Consider the following 13,901-nt stretch of genomic DNA (forward strand, 5'->3'; position numbering starts at 1 on the left):
TTTATGGGTAAGTGTGGCAATATTAGAGGCACATTAATTTACAAAAGGATCCTTTTAAAGCACATTAAACTCTCACCAACAGACACCAGTTTTACTGTGTTTTATTTAGAACTGTAAGGCAAAGTGCCATCGTTATCAGTGAGGAGAACTAAGATGTGTTTTGTGTATATGTGCATGTTCATCCAGTGGATAGAGGGGGGGACTGCAGCTAGTTTATAGGAGGAGCATTCCAGTGGTCAGCTATTTTCACTTGCTTTCCCACTGTTTGTAATTGTGCATGATAACACAAGCAATTGTTCAAACTAGGAGAAGAGTAAATATGCAGTTCAATAAAACCAGGGAGCAATCATAACTTATTGTTAATAACAAAAGTTAAGTGCTGCCTATTTTCACAGTCCATTGTGGTTTATCTCACAATTTCTATACACTATTCTTTTCTTGTCTTTTTTATCAGCCCTAAAAAAAAGTCCTTTAAAGAGTTGTTTGCTTAACATTTCTGGCTTCCCATTACATAGCTTCTTCAGCGCACAGAAAAAATATCTTCCTGTCAGTAATCAAGACTAGGAAGAGAAAGAGAGCAGCCCTCCAAACCCTTTTCCTCTGTCTCCCTCTTACCAACAGATGTTTGTCAGGCTGTTTGTAGATGAAAACTTGGACCGAATGGTCCCAATCTCTAAGCAGCCCAAAGAAAAGATCCAGGCTATCATTGACTCATGCAGGCGACAATTCCCTGAGTATCAAGAGCGTGCCAGAAAACGCATACGTACTTACCTCAAGTCCTGCAGGCGGATGAAAAGAAGTGGTTTTGAGATGGTGAGTTTTGATTTAAAACCCAGCCCTAGTTTCCATCAAAACCCCATATGTAAATCCATGGCACTATTCTGTTTTCATCTTAGTGTCTTTTTATTTGGTAATGTCAGGTCAGAGGTTTCTTTCCCCCCTCCCTTTTTCATCTTTCCTGAATTTATTCCCTTTGTTCACTGATTTTAAAACATCTCGGGAGGATATAGTTCACAGGTCTGTGTGAATCCATAGAAAGTGAGGACTCAAGCAAGATGTGAGGAGAGAAACCAATGGAAAGAGTATCTCATTTATATATTTTTTCCTTTCCAATACCATTAAAGAGGCTATTAAGTTAGTGAAGTCTTGCACTGATGTAGAATTTCTTTGGAATTCTACTAATTGTTTTTCTGGGAGATCCATGAAATCAGAAAATAGGATCCTTCAGAGCACTACAGTATCCATAGTAATGGTCAGTGAAGGACAGATAATGAAAACTTAGAGACTGGAAAGATGAAAGACTTTTAAAAAAATCTTTAGTAAAACACAAGTTTTTATGACAAGTGCATTGACAGTAGCTTTAAGTTTTAGGTGATTTGTTTGTACTTTTGGATTTATTTAGCAGTCAGTGAAAGTAGACCCTGCTTTCACTTATCTTCTTTGAGTTGATATTCAGTTGTACAGATGGCATTCAATATTATTAAAACATCCCTGGCAAATTTTACAGTTCTGTCATTTATTTCCCAGGGTTTATACCTCATTATTTATTCACAGGCTATGAATTCTATGTTAGGGTATAACTGGCAGTATTTCTAGACCCTACACATCCTTGGCCTCTTGTGTTGCACAAAAATGGTAAGGAATAGCCCTCCTCACAGCTTATCAGTTAGTCAACTTCAGAATCATAAGAGAACTTTGATATTTTCACAAACCATAAGAGACACTAGCAAATGAAGTTGTAGCCTGCTACTTTTGATTTATTTTTCTCTCTCTCCTTTAGATAAGATAAAATCACTTCATCATTACAAACATCATTTATTAATAAAATGTATCATTTTTAAAGAATAAATCATTTGAAAACCCATCTACATATTAAAAAACTGGATTCAGCTTTAATTTTCTTTCTCTCTCTCTCTCTTTTTCAAAGCAGCCTGAATATAGTACTTGTGAAGTTCATATGATGGTTTTAAAACATTAGTTGACAAGCTTAAAAACAAAGTACCACATCTGATGGTGGGGCAAGACCAGTATAGTATAGTATGGGATATAAAATGTAGAGTCAGAACCTTTAATCTTTGTAAACTTTCATGATTCTAATATGCAATACAGCTTTGTTGCCTGAGACACTGGGTTAATGCTGCTTTCAGCCAACGGAAACTTAGACAGAAAGAGAGAGAATAAAGGACATCTGTATAGATATAAGTGCTAAAGATTGACAGACAGAGTGTCAGGTTGTAGCCATCCAGAGCAGGAGATGGACAAAAAAAATTAAATATTTTCTTATTATACAGTAACTAGCATCTTTTCACATCCATTCTCTTTGGCTGAAGATAATTCAGGAGTGTGAGACTGAGATATCACTGTGTCAAATATTACTTCATTACACTAGCACCCAAAATACATATTATACAGCCAACTATGTTAATAAATGGTCTTATTGTTTTGCTATCTGGCAAGATTGTGAACCCCTTACTCACACTAGTGAGCAGTAACTCACATGACTAAGTAGAGTCCTGTTTAAGTCACTGGAGCTACTTGCGTGAGTAACTGCTCACCAGTGTGAGTAAGGGGTTTACAATCTGGTCTATAACAATTAGGTCGATTTGACTTCAGTGGACTAGTCATGATTATAATGATTACTCATGTGAGTACTTCTTTTCAGGTTTATATTCCTGTTCTTTTAAAAAATATCATGAGAATTATTATAAAGTAGGCAACTTTTATGGCACAAAAATCTCCCTACTTTGGAACTGTTAAGTTTAATCAGATCTTTTGGTAGTTTCAACCTATTTTTAAAAAGAACTTGCTTTGATGTGTTTCAATAGGGTGGGCAGGGCATTGCTGTCTGTGCCATCAGTGACAGCCCTGGGTAAGAAGGGAAATATGCCAACGCTTCCCCTTCCTTAACTCTCTCAAACTGAAGTGTAAACCAAAAGCTTTTAGCAGAACTCAGTGGAAAATCTCTCATTGAATCCTGTGGACAGTAAGTGTGGTCCTTGGGGCACTAGTGCCATGTGGCCTTTATGGCTTGATTTCAGATCATTGTGAAAGATAGAACCCATCAAGAAGATGTTATAAAAACATTCTAATTTTTAAATTAGCTTCTCTGTCTGTAACTCATATCAGAAAGAAGTTCTGAAAAATACTACATTCGACAGAGACACTTGGCTAGCTGATTATTTTAAAATTACCCTCCATTTCACCGGGGAAAAGAATCATGTTGTCTGGATAACGACATTTGTGCAGGACTATCATGAAAAAGACATGTTGGTGTTGATCTGAATCAGGTGTTATGCTGAAATACAGCAAAACAGGATAATGATATCCTCAGGAGCTATTGCACTACTGTCGTTATATTAAATAGGATGTCAGATAATGATCTCCACAGGAGATGCCTTTTTACCCTACATGTATTTAATACAACTTATCTTTCATTTTGTTCAGGGCAAAAATGATACATTTTGAGCATGTAGTTTCAAGAGGAAACAGAATAATCTGATAATGTATGTGTCATATGTCAATTCAGCAATACTTGTGGAATAGCACAGCTATCTACGGCTTGGTGCTATGGTGTTTAAGAGAAAATGTAAACACTAAGTTTAATTAGTGAAAGACTCAGTGTGATAAAGAATATAAAGCATGCCTCAGGCTTGCTTCTGTCACTTATTTGCCATCTGTAATCCAAACAACACCTCTTACTGCATAACAGGCCAGTTGTAGGTCTGAGGCACTAGAAAAGGTTTGGTTTCATGAGTGTTCATGTTGCTCGCTAATGTGCTTCTCAGTATTAATATCCTGTTTTTAAAAGATTGCTTAAAGTTACCCTATTTATACTTGTGACAGCTGACCATTGCATGGACCCCAAATCTGTTTGCCTAGTTTCCTATTAAAAATATTCAGTGAAAAGAGTTTTCCATGTCTGGAATCTTTTCACCCTTTGATTATTTAGCTCTTAAATGTGCACCATCATTTTTGTTCTGACATAAACATATCCATTAAAAGGACTTTGTCAAAGTATTTCTTGTCAACTGTAAAATCATATTTCTCCTCCCACTCTCTATGGTTTTTAATAATCCATTGAAAGATTGAAACTAGATAATGTGTTTTCTTAATCTTACCATTTAATGAAGAAGAAAGTTGTTTACTGGGACTGAAAATAGGGAGATCTGGGTTATAGTCCTGGCTCTACCACCAAAGTACTCTATGATGTTAAGCAAGTCATTTAATTGCTTTCTCTTGGTTTTCCCACCTATAAAATGGAGCTAATAATACATACTGACTTCATGGGGGTGATGAAAAGGCTTAGTTCTTTAATATATCTAAGGTTGCTTGAAATCCTCTGATGGAAAGTGCTCTATAAGTGGGGCCTCTCTGAACTGATCCAATGACTACTACACTCTTCTCCTTCGATCCTTTCTCAAGACTCAGCTCTGCTTATGTGTCTCTGGGAAACTGGCACCTGGGAAAGGCTACGTAGAAGACCACTAGTGCTTCCTTATGTCTGTTTACATATTTATATTCTGGAAGAGAAACAAACATATAGATGATCTGAAAACAAGTTATGCACATACTAGCCTAAGTAACTATGTGGTCTTGTTACTGTTACCCTTTTCCTTCCTCCCCTTTTCACCTATTGTTACTCTCATTTGCTGTGTCCAGTCTTAACTTAGACTCTCATTCTGCAATGTGATATGTTTGGGTGGACCTTTCCACCCACATCCATTACTGTGCAAGATCAAGGTTGCAAGCTCTTTGAGGCAGAGATTGTGGAAGAAAACACAGGAAAAAACAGCTCCCAGCACAATGAGGCCCTGATTCTGACTGAGGCCAAATTAATAATATCAAAGGGCACATTATTATTTATTTATTACAAACTGGCAAGTACAGGCTAATCATAAATGGCTTTCCCTATGTGAGCTCAAGAATGGATTTGACAGCACGGATGAGGAAGAAAGGAGAGACAGAATGCCTGAACACATTCTCCCACTTAGGACCTTAACAACGACCACCCCTACACACCCCATCCCAGCACAAAAACAAAAAATGGAGAGCTTCCATCTTTTTTATCGTTCCATATTTCACCACTCCGATTTTAGCTGCATTTGACTGCTGAGTAGGCATAGACATGGATGAGGTTGGAAAGGGGATTGAAGAGGGTGACAAATCAGGATTTGCAATTGTGGAGATGTACTCGTGATCCAAGATTTTCAAAAGTAGCTAGTGATTTCAATTTTTGGGTGCCCAACTTCAGACACTTTAAAGGGGCTTGATTTTCAAGGGACTTTCTAAAATCCAGGCCTTTTAACATCTCAAGGTGGGACCCAAAATGATTTAGTCACTTCACAGTTTGGGTTTTGGAGGGATGGGGCAAAGCTTTCACCAATTTATTGAACTTAATGCTGAATAGATCAGCTACCCTTGCAGTTTCTGGGATTCACGGCTGTAGAGGTCATAGGTTTTTCAGCCAGATTAAGGCCTGTGGGTGCAAACATGTATAGCTAATCCTGATAAATAAGATGGAAACATTTAGAAAATTACCACAAATACAGTTGCATACAGATCTTCTGTGAATGGTTTTAGATGCCTTAATCCATTACATACTCCATCCCTTTCTCTAATGCTATATCATTTGCCTTTTCAAAGCACACAGTTCTTGTCTTGGTGAATGATGGGATTAAGGTAGTAAAAGGGTGACACTGAGTAGTTCAAAAAATCCCGATAAATATAGCTTATTGAAAAAAGGAAAAACAGTTTTGTGAAAAAATTTGACGTTTTGAATTTTTTCCAGAATTTGAAACAAACTTTTTGCAATTTTTTAAATTGATTTCTTGAATTTTCAAATTCTCCCCTTTTTTCCTTTTCCCCCCATAGTGCAATAAAACTGATGATGATGATATAACGATCAGACTTGTTTTTTAATTTTCTTATTTTCCTTTTGCTCCTTTAACCTTTCAAAACTTCTCCAACTTTTCAAAAGCCACTGAGAAACAGAACTAGTTTCAAGTATCAGAGGGGTAGCCGTGTTAGTCTGTATCCACAGAAACAATGAGGAGTCCGGTGGCACCTTGAAGACTAACAGATTTATTTGGGCATAAGCTTTCGCGGGTAAAAAAACCCCACTTCTTCAGATGTGGGTTTCATTTAGTTTCATTTTTCCTCAGTAACCTTGCAAAAGTTGAAGAAGTTTTGAGAAGTTAGAATCACACATGGAAAAAAATTTTAAAAGTGAAGAAACCCCAATACCTAGATATCATTTATTCTAGTCTATTCATTTACGAAAAGGCAGATGGGGAAAAACCCAAAAATCGAAATGTTGAAAATGGCAATTTCAATGAAGGTCTAGAATTTAAAACAAAAACAAAAAAACTCAAACAAACAAACAAAGCTTTTTGCAACAGGGTTTTCATTTTGAAAAAGGTAATTTTTCATCAGAAAAAGGTTGGACTTAAAAGTTTTGATGAGCTATACAGTAAAGCTCAAAATGACAATAAATGTTCATATTTCTAGTTCTTTCTAGATTGTGGATCTGGTTTTATGTCAGGCACTTTGCTAAAGTAGTATTTTATTATGTGTATTGTCCTGTTAGGACATAGGTGTGTAGTATAACATAGGGTTCCAGGTTGAGTACATTTGCTTAAGCCAAAGAGGAAATAAAAGTCAGGCAAACTCCCTGTTTCCTGGCTCTTTGAAGTATTGATGCATGGCTGTTTACTGCCTGAAACCCCAATCCATTTAAATCAATGAGTTGGATCAGGCCATGAGGGAGGTGTGAATCCCAGCCATTTGAGGGGCTAGTCAAGTTGGGGGAGCTGATCCCCTGCATGTTGTACTCTCTGCACTAATTATCTGTTCTTGTCTAGCTGATGGCTCTTTACCAAACCCCTCTGTCTCCTCTCCCCTCACCCCCGTTTCCCAACCACCAATATTGTTCATATATCTGCTTTCCATACAATCATATGGAGGTAACATGGAAGCCCAAAACACTGATCCAAAGCGGTGCACCAGCAGACTAGCCAGTCCTTGGCCATCCAAATTGTATATGTCATTAACGCCTCATTTATATGCTGAAGTGAGTGACAGGAGAAGACTACAGCTTGAGTGGTACAAACACTTAGGCTATGTCTATGCTATGAGCAAGGGTTGGGACTCCCAGCTCATGTGCACATACGTGCCCTAGCTCTCATTGAGCTAACATGCTAGCAATAGTAATGTAGCTATGGTAGTGTGGGCAGCGGTGAGCGGTGGCACAAGCTAGCCATGTCAAGTGCAAACTGCCTGAACCCCTTTTGTTTGTAGTCTGTATAAGAGCTAGCACAAGTATGTGTATGTGAGCTGGGAATCACACCCCTAGCTCGTAGTATAGATATACTCATAGGTATATAATTGTATGGGTCAGTGGTCTCTGACATCCAACAATCCCTAAACCCCTCTGTCATTTCCACTGTGAAGTACCATTTTAACATGTAGGACCAAATCCTGCTCACCTTGCTCATGCAAGTAGTCCTGTTGACCTCACTGAGACTACTCATGAGTAATTGGAGCAGGATTTGGCCCTTTGTGTATCCACAACCGATAGGGTTGCCGGTTTTGGGTGGACATATTCCTGGAGGTTCCATCACATGACATAATCTTTAATTAAATATTAATCATGGAATCCTAGGGTTAGATAACCCTTGCGGTCCCTTCTACTCTAATAACCCCCTGCCAAGATACAGGATTTGTTGTATCTAAACCATCTAAGATAGATGGCAATCCAACCTCCTTTTGAAAATTTCCAGGGAAGGATCTTCCACAACCTCCCTAGGCAGTCTGTTCCATTGTCCTATTGTTCTGACAGTTAAGAATTTTTTTCCTGAAATTTAATCTAAATCTGCTCTGCTGTAGTTTGAACCCATTGCCTCTTGTCTTGCCCTCTGTGGCAAGAGAACAATTTTCTCCATCTTCTTTATGGCAGCCTTTCACATAAGAGAAGACTGCTATCGTGTCCACCCGCAACCCTTAATATCCTCTTTTCCAACTAAACATACCCAGTTCCTTCAGCCTTTGCTCATATGACTTGCATTACATCCCTTTGATCATCTTTGTCACTCACTTCTGGATTCTTTCCGGTTTCTCCACATTCTTTCTTTACATTGGTGATCAAAATTGGACACAGCACTCCAGCTGACGCCTAACCAACACCAAGCAGAGCGGTACTATCACCTCCTGTGACTTGCCTCTGTTAATGCAACCTAAAATTGCACTTGCTTTTTTTGCAACAGCATCTCTTTGCTGACTCATGTGGCGGTTGTGATTCACCATAACTCCCAGATCCTTCTTAGCAGTGCTGCTGCCAAGCCAGCTAACCCCCATTCTGTATTTGTGCCATTGTTTTTTCTTCCCTAAGTGTAGCACCTTACATTTGTATTTGTTGAATTTCATTTTGTTGTCTATAACCCAGTTCTCCAAGATCCCTCTGAATCATAGCCCTATCCTCCAAAGTATTGGCAACCCTCCCCTTCTCCCCCGCCAGCTTTGTGCCATCTGCATATTTGATCAGCATGCTCCCTGATCCTACATCCGGGTCATTAATAAAGATGTTAAACAACATCGGACCCAGAAGAGATCCCTGTGGAACCGCACTTGAGTTCTCCCTCCAATCCAACACCATTCCATTAATAGGTTTCAGAGTAGCAGGCGTGTTAGTCTGTATTCGCAAAAAGAAAAGGAGCACCTTAGAGACTAACAAATTTATTTGAGCGTAAGATTTTGTGAGCTACAGTTCACTTCATCGGATGCATTCAGTGGAAAATATATTAATAGTTACTCTTTGTTTGCAGTTTAACCAATTATATATCCACTTAATTGGTAGTTCCGCTAAGCCCACATTTCTCCATTTTACTTATCAGAATGTCATGTGGGACTGTGTCAAAAGCCTGGTTGAAGTCCAGTAATATTATGTCCACTGCATTCCCACTATCCACCAAAGTTCTCTAACCTTTAATTCCTGGAGACTCCAGGACAATCCTGGAGGGCTGGCAACCCCAACAAACAAAGGGAGATTTGTGATTGTCTGGCATGTGTCACTTGGTTGCCTCTATCCCTTCATGCTTTTCTGTACACACATCCCAAGTGGTTGTTACTACAGCTTGACGTCTCTGACTTGGAGCAGGGAGTGCTTAAGGGACATAAGGGGCAATGTAGACCATTTTGAAATGTTAAGTGGACCTTGCTTCCTTTTTGTTCTGGAAGTACTGCAAGTCTGAGCTACTCCTAGGATCTACAGCACATACTCCTGCACATTGGTACCAAACTGGGTTCTGAGGAGCAAAGAGCATATAGTGAGCCTTTTCCCAGTACATATTGAAAATATTATGTGCAGACGGGAATATGGCATTGTAATTTAGACACTGTCATAATCAAATGGCAATATATGATAATTCAATTAAACATACTTCTGAAAACTGAAAAATAACCTGACCTCCACAGTGCATGCACAAAAGTACCCTGGGTTTTTTACTTTTTCCAGTTGTTTCTAGTTGTTTCTTTTAGTTCACTAATAGATGTTGGAATTGGATATTTATCAATGCATCTATGTAGACTGAAAGAATAAGTAAAATATGTGAAAGTTCAAGGAAAACTACAGTGCTGCAAGCATTAAAATGACAATCAAATTCTTCATATTTTACGAAGAGCTAGTGCTAAATAAAAATTATACCAGTACATCCAATAGAGTGCAGTACTGTACTTCAACCTATAAACAGTATAAAGCTCAAACAAGCCTATTGTGTTAGGTTTGAATTGCATGCTTCCTAGTGTGTGTGAGTGCTTCAGAAAAAAACCCAATACATTTCTCAAGAATCCTTTGCAATCTTAATTCTTTAACAAGATGTCGGTGAGTATAAGTTATGTAGTACTCTTACGGTTGAGATTTTTCTATTTAATTGACATCACAGTATTGTGTAGGCTGAAAAAAGTGTGAGATGAGACAAAATGTAAATATAGCCCAGTTCCATAGTTTATGATTAAAATTGTTAAAAATCTGTAATTTGAAGATGATTATTATTTTCTCTTGTAAATCAGTTAAAGATTTTCATAGGAAAAGTGTTATATAAGTGCTAAATATTAATATAAATGTGTGGAGGATCTTATATACTACGGTGAAAAAGTTGTGACTAATAACATGTGTGTTAGTATTAAACCATTCTTAAGCTGTGTATTACAAGAACTGAAGTACAATTGGTACACTATCGGACAAAGGTATTTACATGCCTAAAGATGCAGACAGGCACCTAGTGGGAAATCAATGGAAGTTAGACAATTAGGCCCTTTTGAGAATCTGAGTAGGTACCTGTCTGCATCTTGAGGAGCCGACATACCTTTGAAAATTTTAGCCCATATGCTTTTTGTATTAAGGTAACATTTAAGGTTCATTCCCATCCATACATTTGTACTGGTGTCTGTAAGCAAAAGAGAAAGTAGTGTGTGCAGGTCTGTGTTTACAAGTAATGTCACCTAGTATTTGGAGAGTCTAGTTTTCAACATTAATTGGCCTAAAATATTGGGGAGTATTTCTGTACAAATATCCTGATCTAAAGTTCAGTTTTTCAGCGGGGAGTAGGGGGGTTCACACGTGCCTCATCCATTCTTTATTGTTAGCTCTCTGCTTTTTTATGAATTGACTCAGACCTTTGTGAAACATAAATCTTAGAGCACTTAGACCAAATTTCTGTATGAAAACGTAGGCATTTATTTGTGCTCTAAGTTAATATTAGCCTCATGAAATGTGCCAAAATAGTAATCGTATGGACTACAGCTCTCTGTTTAGAATATGTGCAGTACCATTGCAAACTTCTCCACAAGGGATATCTGGACCTTTTCAGCTTAAACAAATGTCTTCCAGGAAATCATTATCTACATTTTGTCAGACTTTCACCAATAACTATATCTATACCTAACACATGACAGCTTATTTTTAGTTTATATAGAAATATGAGGTTTGTGTTTATATGGCAAAAAGGATATTTATGTTTTCCATGAAGATACTGTTTATGTACATCACTTTAAACTGAGACTATGGCTATCTCATATTTGAGTGACTTGCACAATAGATTTATATTATATCCCTAATAAGAAATATGACAATCTCTGTTATATTAAGCAAGCAGATCAGATACACAGGTAAGCCATTTTTTTTTGTGATTCACGACCAAGCTATTCAAATTTCAATTCAGTAAAAGAATCAACCACCTTGCAGTGCTTTTTCACAGGTAAATATGCTTAATTAGTTCAATATACTATTGATTATTGATTTACCATCTTTGAATGCCTGATCCAAATTCCATTACAGTAAAGGCAGATATTCCTTTGACTTCAAATTATTTGAAATCAGGCCCATAGTTCTTTGACTCTCCATGTTACAGAGCAATGCCATTTTTGTACAATTAAATCTGCAAATATAGCTTCCAGTATTTTGTAAGATTTCTACAAAAGGCATGGTAGGGGTGCATGACTATGAAAGGATAGTGAGCGAGTATCTTCATGCTAGTGCCTACCTCTGCTTCTGATTTGGACAAAATAGCCATCCCCTTAAACCTTACGTAAAGTCGTGGTTAATACAATGCAATGGTTTTGTGTTCACATAGTGAAATCGTCATTTCTTTAAATACAGATAATTGTCTAGACAGAAGCAGTATTGAAGCTACCTCCGACTAGCGCAGAATGTGACCTGAAAATGAAGCAACATATTGGCAATTTAATTAGTCAGGGATACGGAGCATTTTTCTGCTACCCCAAAAACAGAAGTGGGTCACAAGTGTTCCATCAACAACACTTTTCTAGGTATCATCCCTACTCTCAATCCTTCTGCAAGATACATTTGGGGACTTTTCTGCAATTGAAGAAACAAAGATTAAATTATTCCTGTTGACTTTCTCTGTTTAATATTCGTTAGTGGTATAAGCATCAGGTGTGAATTCCCTGGAGCCACAGGTTCAAATGCTGCAGGGGTGGACGTGGCTATTCATCTCTCTGAGATTGGTAAATGGAGTTTTATTAAGCTTAGTGTATGTGAGTCATTTGAAGAAGACCTTAAAACCCAAGATCCATTCTATGTAGATGCCAAAGACCCAAACCTGTGATCTTTTGTGTAAGGATAGATAGGTAGTCCTTTTGCCCTGGGCCAAAATTTCCTTACTTCCTCTGTTGTGTTACATGCTCAGCACAAGTTGGCTGTTGCCCTCAATGGTGTATAGCTGGAAGGCACTACAGTAGAACCTCAGAGTTACAAACACTAGAGTTACAAACTGACTGGTCAACCACACACCTCTTTGGAACTGGCAGTAGGCAATCAGGCAGCAGGGACGAAAAAAAAAAATAACCCAAAACCCAAATACTGTACAGAATAGTAGTGTGTTAAACATAAACTATTAAAAATATAAAGGGAAAAATTTAAAAAAAAAAGATTTGACAAGGTCAGGAAACTGTTTCTGTGCTTGTTTCATTTAAATTAAGATGGTTAAAAGTAGCATTTTTCTTTGGCATAGTAAAGTTTCAAAGCAGCATTAAGTCAATGTTCAGTTGTAAACTTTTGAAAGAACAGCCAGAATGTTTTGTTCAGAGTTACGGACATTTCAGAGTTACAAACAACCTCCATTCCCAAAGTGTTCGTAACTCTAAGGTTGTATTGTATATACACATGCAAAATACTACTATTGTTTCAGTTATATGAGTGCCTATTTTCATTTTCCAAGTGAACAAATGGGGATTTCCAATACAAATGTCATGGGATGGACAGAGGTATATGCTAGTTTTCCAGGGTCTATCTACCAAACTGCTCTTAAGATCCTCTTCAAGTTTTATCCATCAATGTTCTCTCTTCATCGTAAAATTACTGAAACATAAATAAAGGAGGATACAGAGATTTTCACTTGCCTCTCTTCCATGTTCTAAAGCTTATATTTTCTTTGTCATTTTTGAATCAATTTGTCTGTCTTGATACCACAAGAATCAAAATAGGTCTTTGAGTCCTCTATGTTGGTGTAGAAAAGATTGGAGGCCCGATTCTCCACTTGTGTAACTCCCGTGGAATTTTTCCTGGTTTAAACCAGTGTTGAGTGTAAAGAGAACCAAGCCCTGGCTGTGAGTCGGAAAGAGTTATTATATATGAAACAGCAATGCTAAGTATGTTCTATCGGTAACAAAGGGTTTGATGCTGCCATTGAATCAATCCCAAAGTAAGATACTACTCAACCTGAGTAAAATCAGCAGAATCTGAACCTAAATTAACCTCCTGAACAGCTTCCTGAATGAGAGGATAAATGAATAAAATGGATAATGAATAAAATATTTTTATAATATTTTTGTTTCTCAGATGATTCAGGCTTACGCTGAATTTTCCTGATAAGTTTTCCGCAGTTTATCCTTTACACTAGTGTACCAAGAGTCATCCATAGCAACCAGGATAAAAGACAGGGGATTTATAGCACATCTTGCAAGAAGTAGATGTTCCCTTTCTACTCCCCCAGGACCCACCCTGTTTTCCGATAAAAAAGTCTCCTCTGACTCTCCAGATGCTAAATATTAGGTTCTGTATTTTAGGTGATAGAAATTATTGCCACTTTCTGGGTCTGTGAAGATCACTTGACTGCTTGATATTACTGGTGGCCAAAACGTTGTTTTACAGATGTTTTGGTGAACCTATGTTTCCTTTATGGGAACGTAATCTGGAAGGATTTGGAGTCATTTTAATATCTGGTTGGACATGTAATTTTCTGGCCCATTTATCTGCCCATAGGTCTCCACATAGAGGTATGTTTTGTTTGTGCTCTAACTAAAGATTTGACCTGTAGGAATTTGCTAGATATATGCTCTTGCTTCTGGTACTCTGGAAATCAGGTTTGCCACGGTGTGACTGTTTCCAT

General features: G+C 37.7%; 1 protein-coding gene across 5 annotated transcripts in view; it reads left to right on the forward strand.

The window, feature by feature from the left end:
• The window catches only part of NOL4 (nucleolar protein 4), a 269,070-nt gene that overhangs the window by 213,065 nt on the left and 42,104 nt on the right, over positions 1-13,901 (forward strand). For 2 of the 5 annotated variants that reach the window (XM_077809017.1, XM_077809020.1), the window contains one exon: positions 622-813. The exons of the other annotated variants lie outside the window; for them this stretch is intronic. In XM_077809017.1, the coding sequence (XP_077665143.1) occupies positions 622-813 (192 nt within the window). The remainder of the gene's footprint in view (positions 1-621; positions 814-13,901) is intronic. 5 annotated transcript variants of the gene reach the window in all.

The sequence above is a fragment of the Eretmochelys imbricata genome, chromosome 2 (genome assembly GCF_965152235.1).
Source record: "Eretmochelys imbricata isolate rEreImb1 chromosome 2, rEreImb1.hap1, whole genome shotgun sequence".
Lineage (NCBI taxonomy): Eukaryota > Metazoa > Chordata > Testudines > Cheloniidae > Eretmochelys > Eretmochelys imbricata.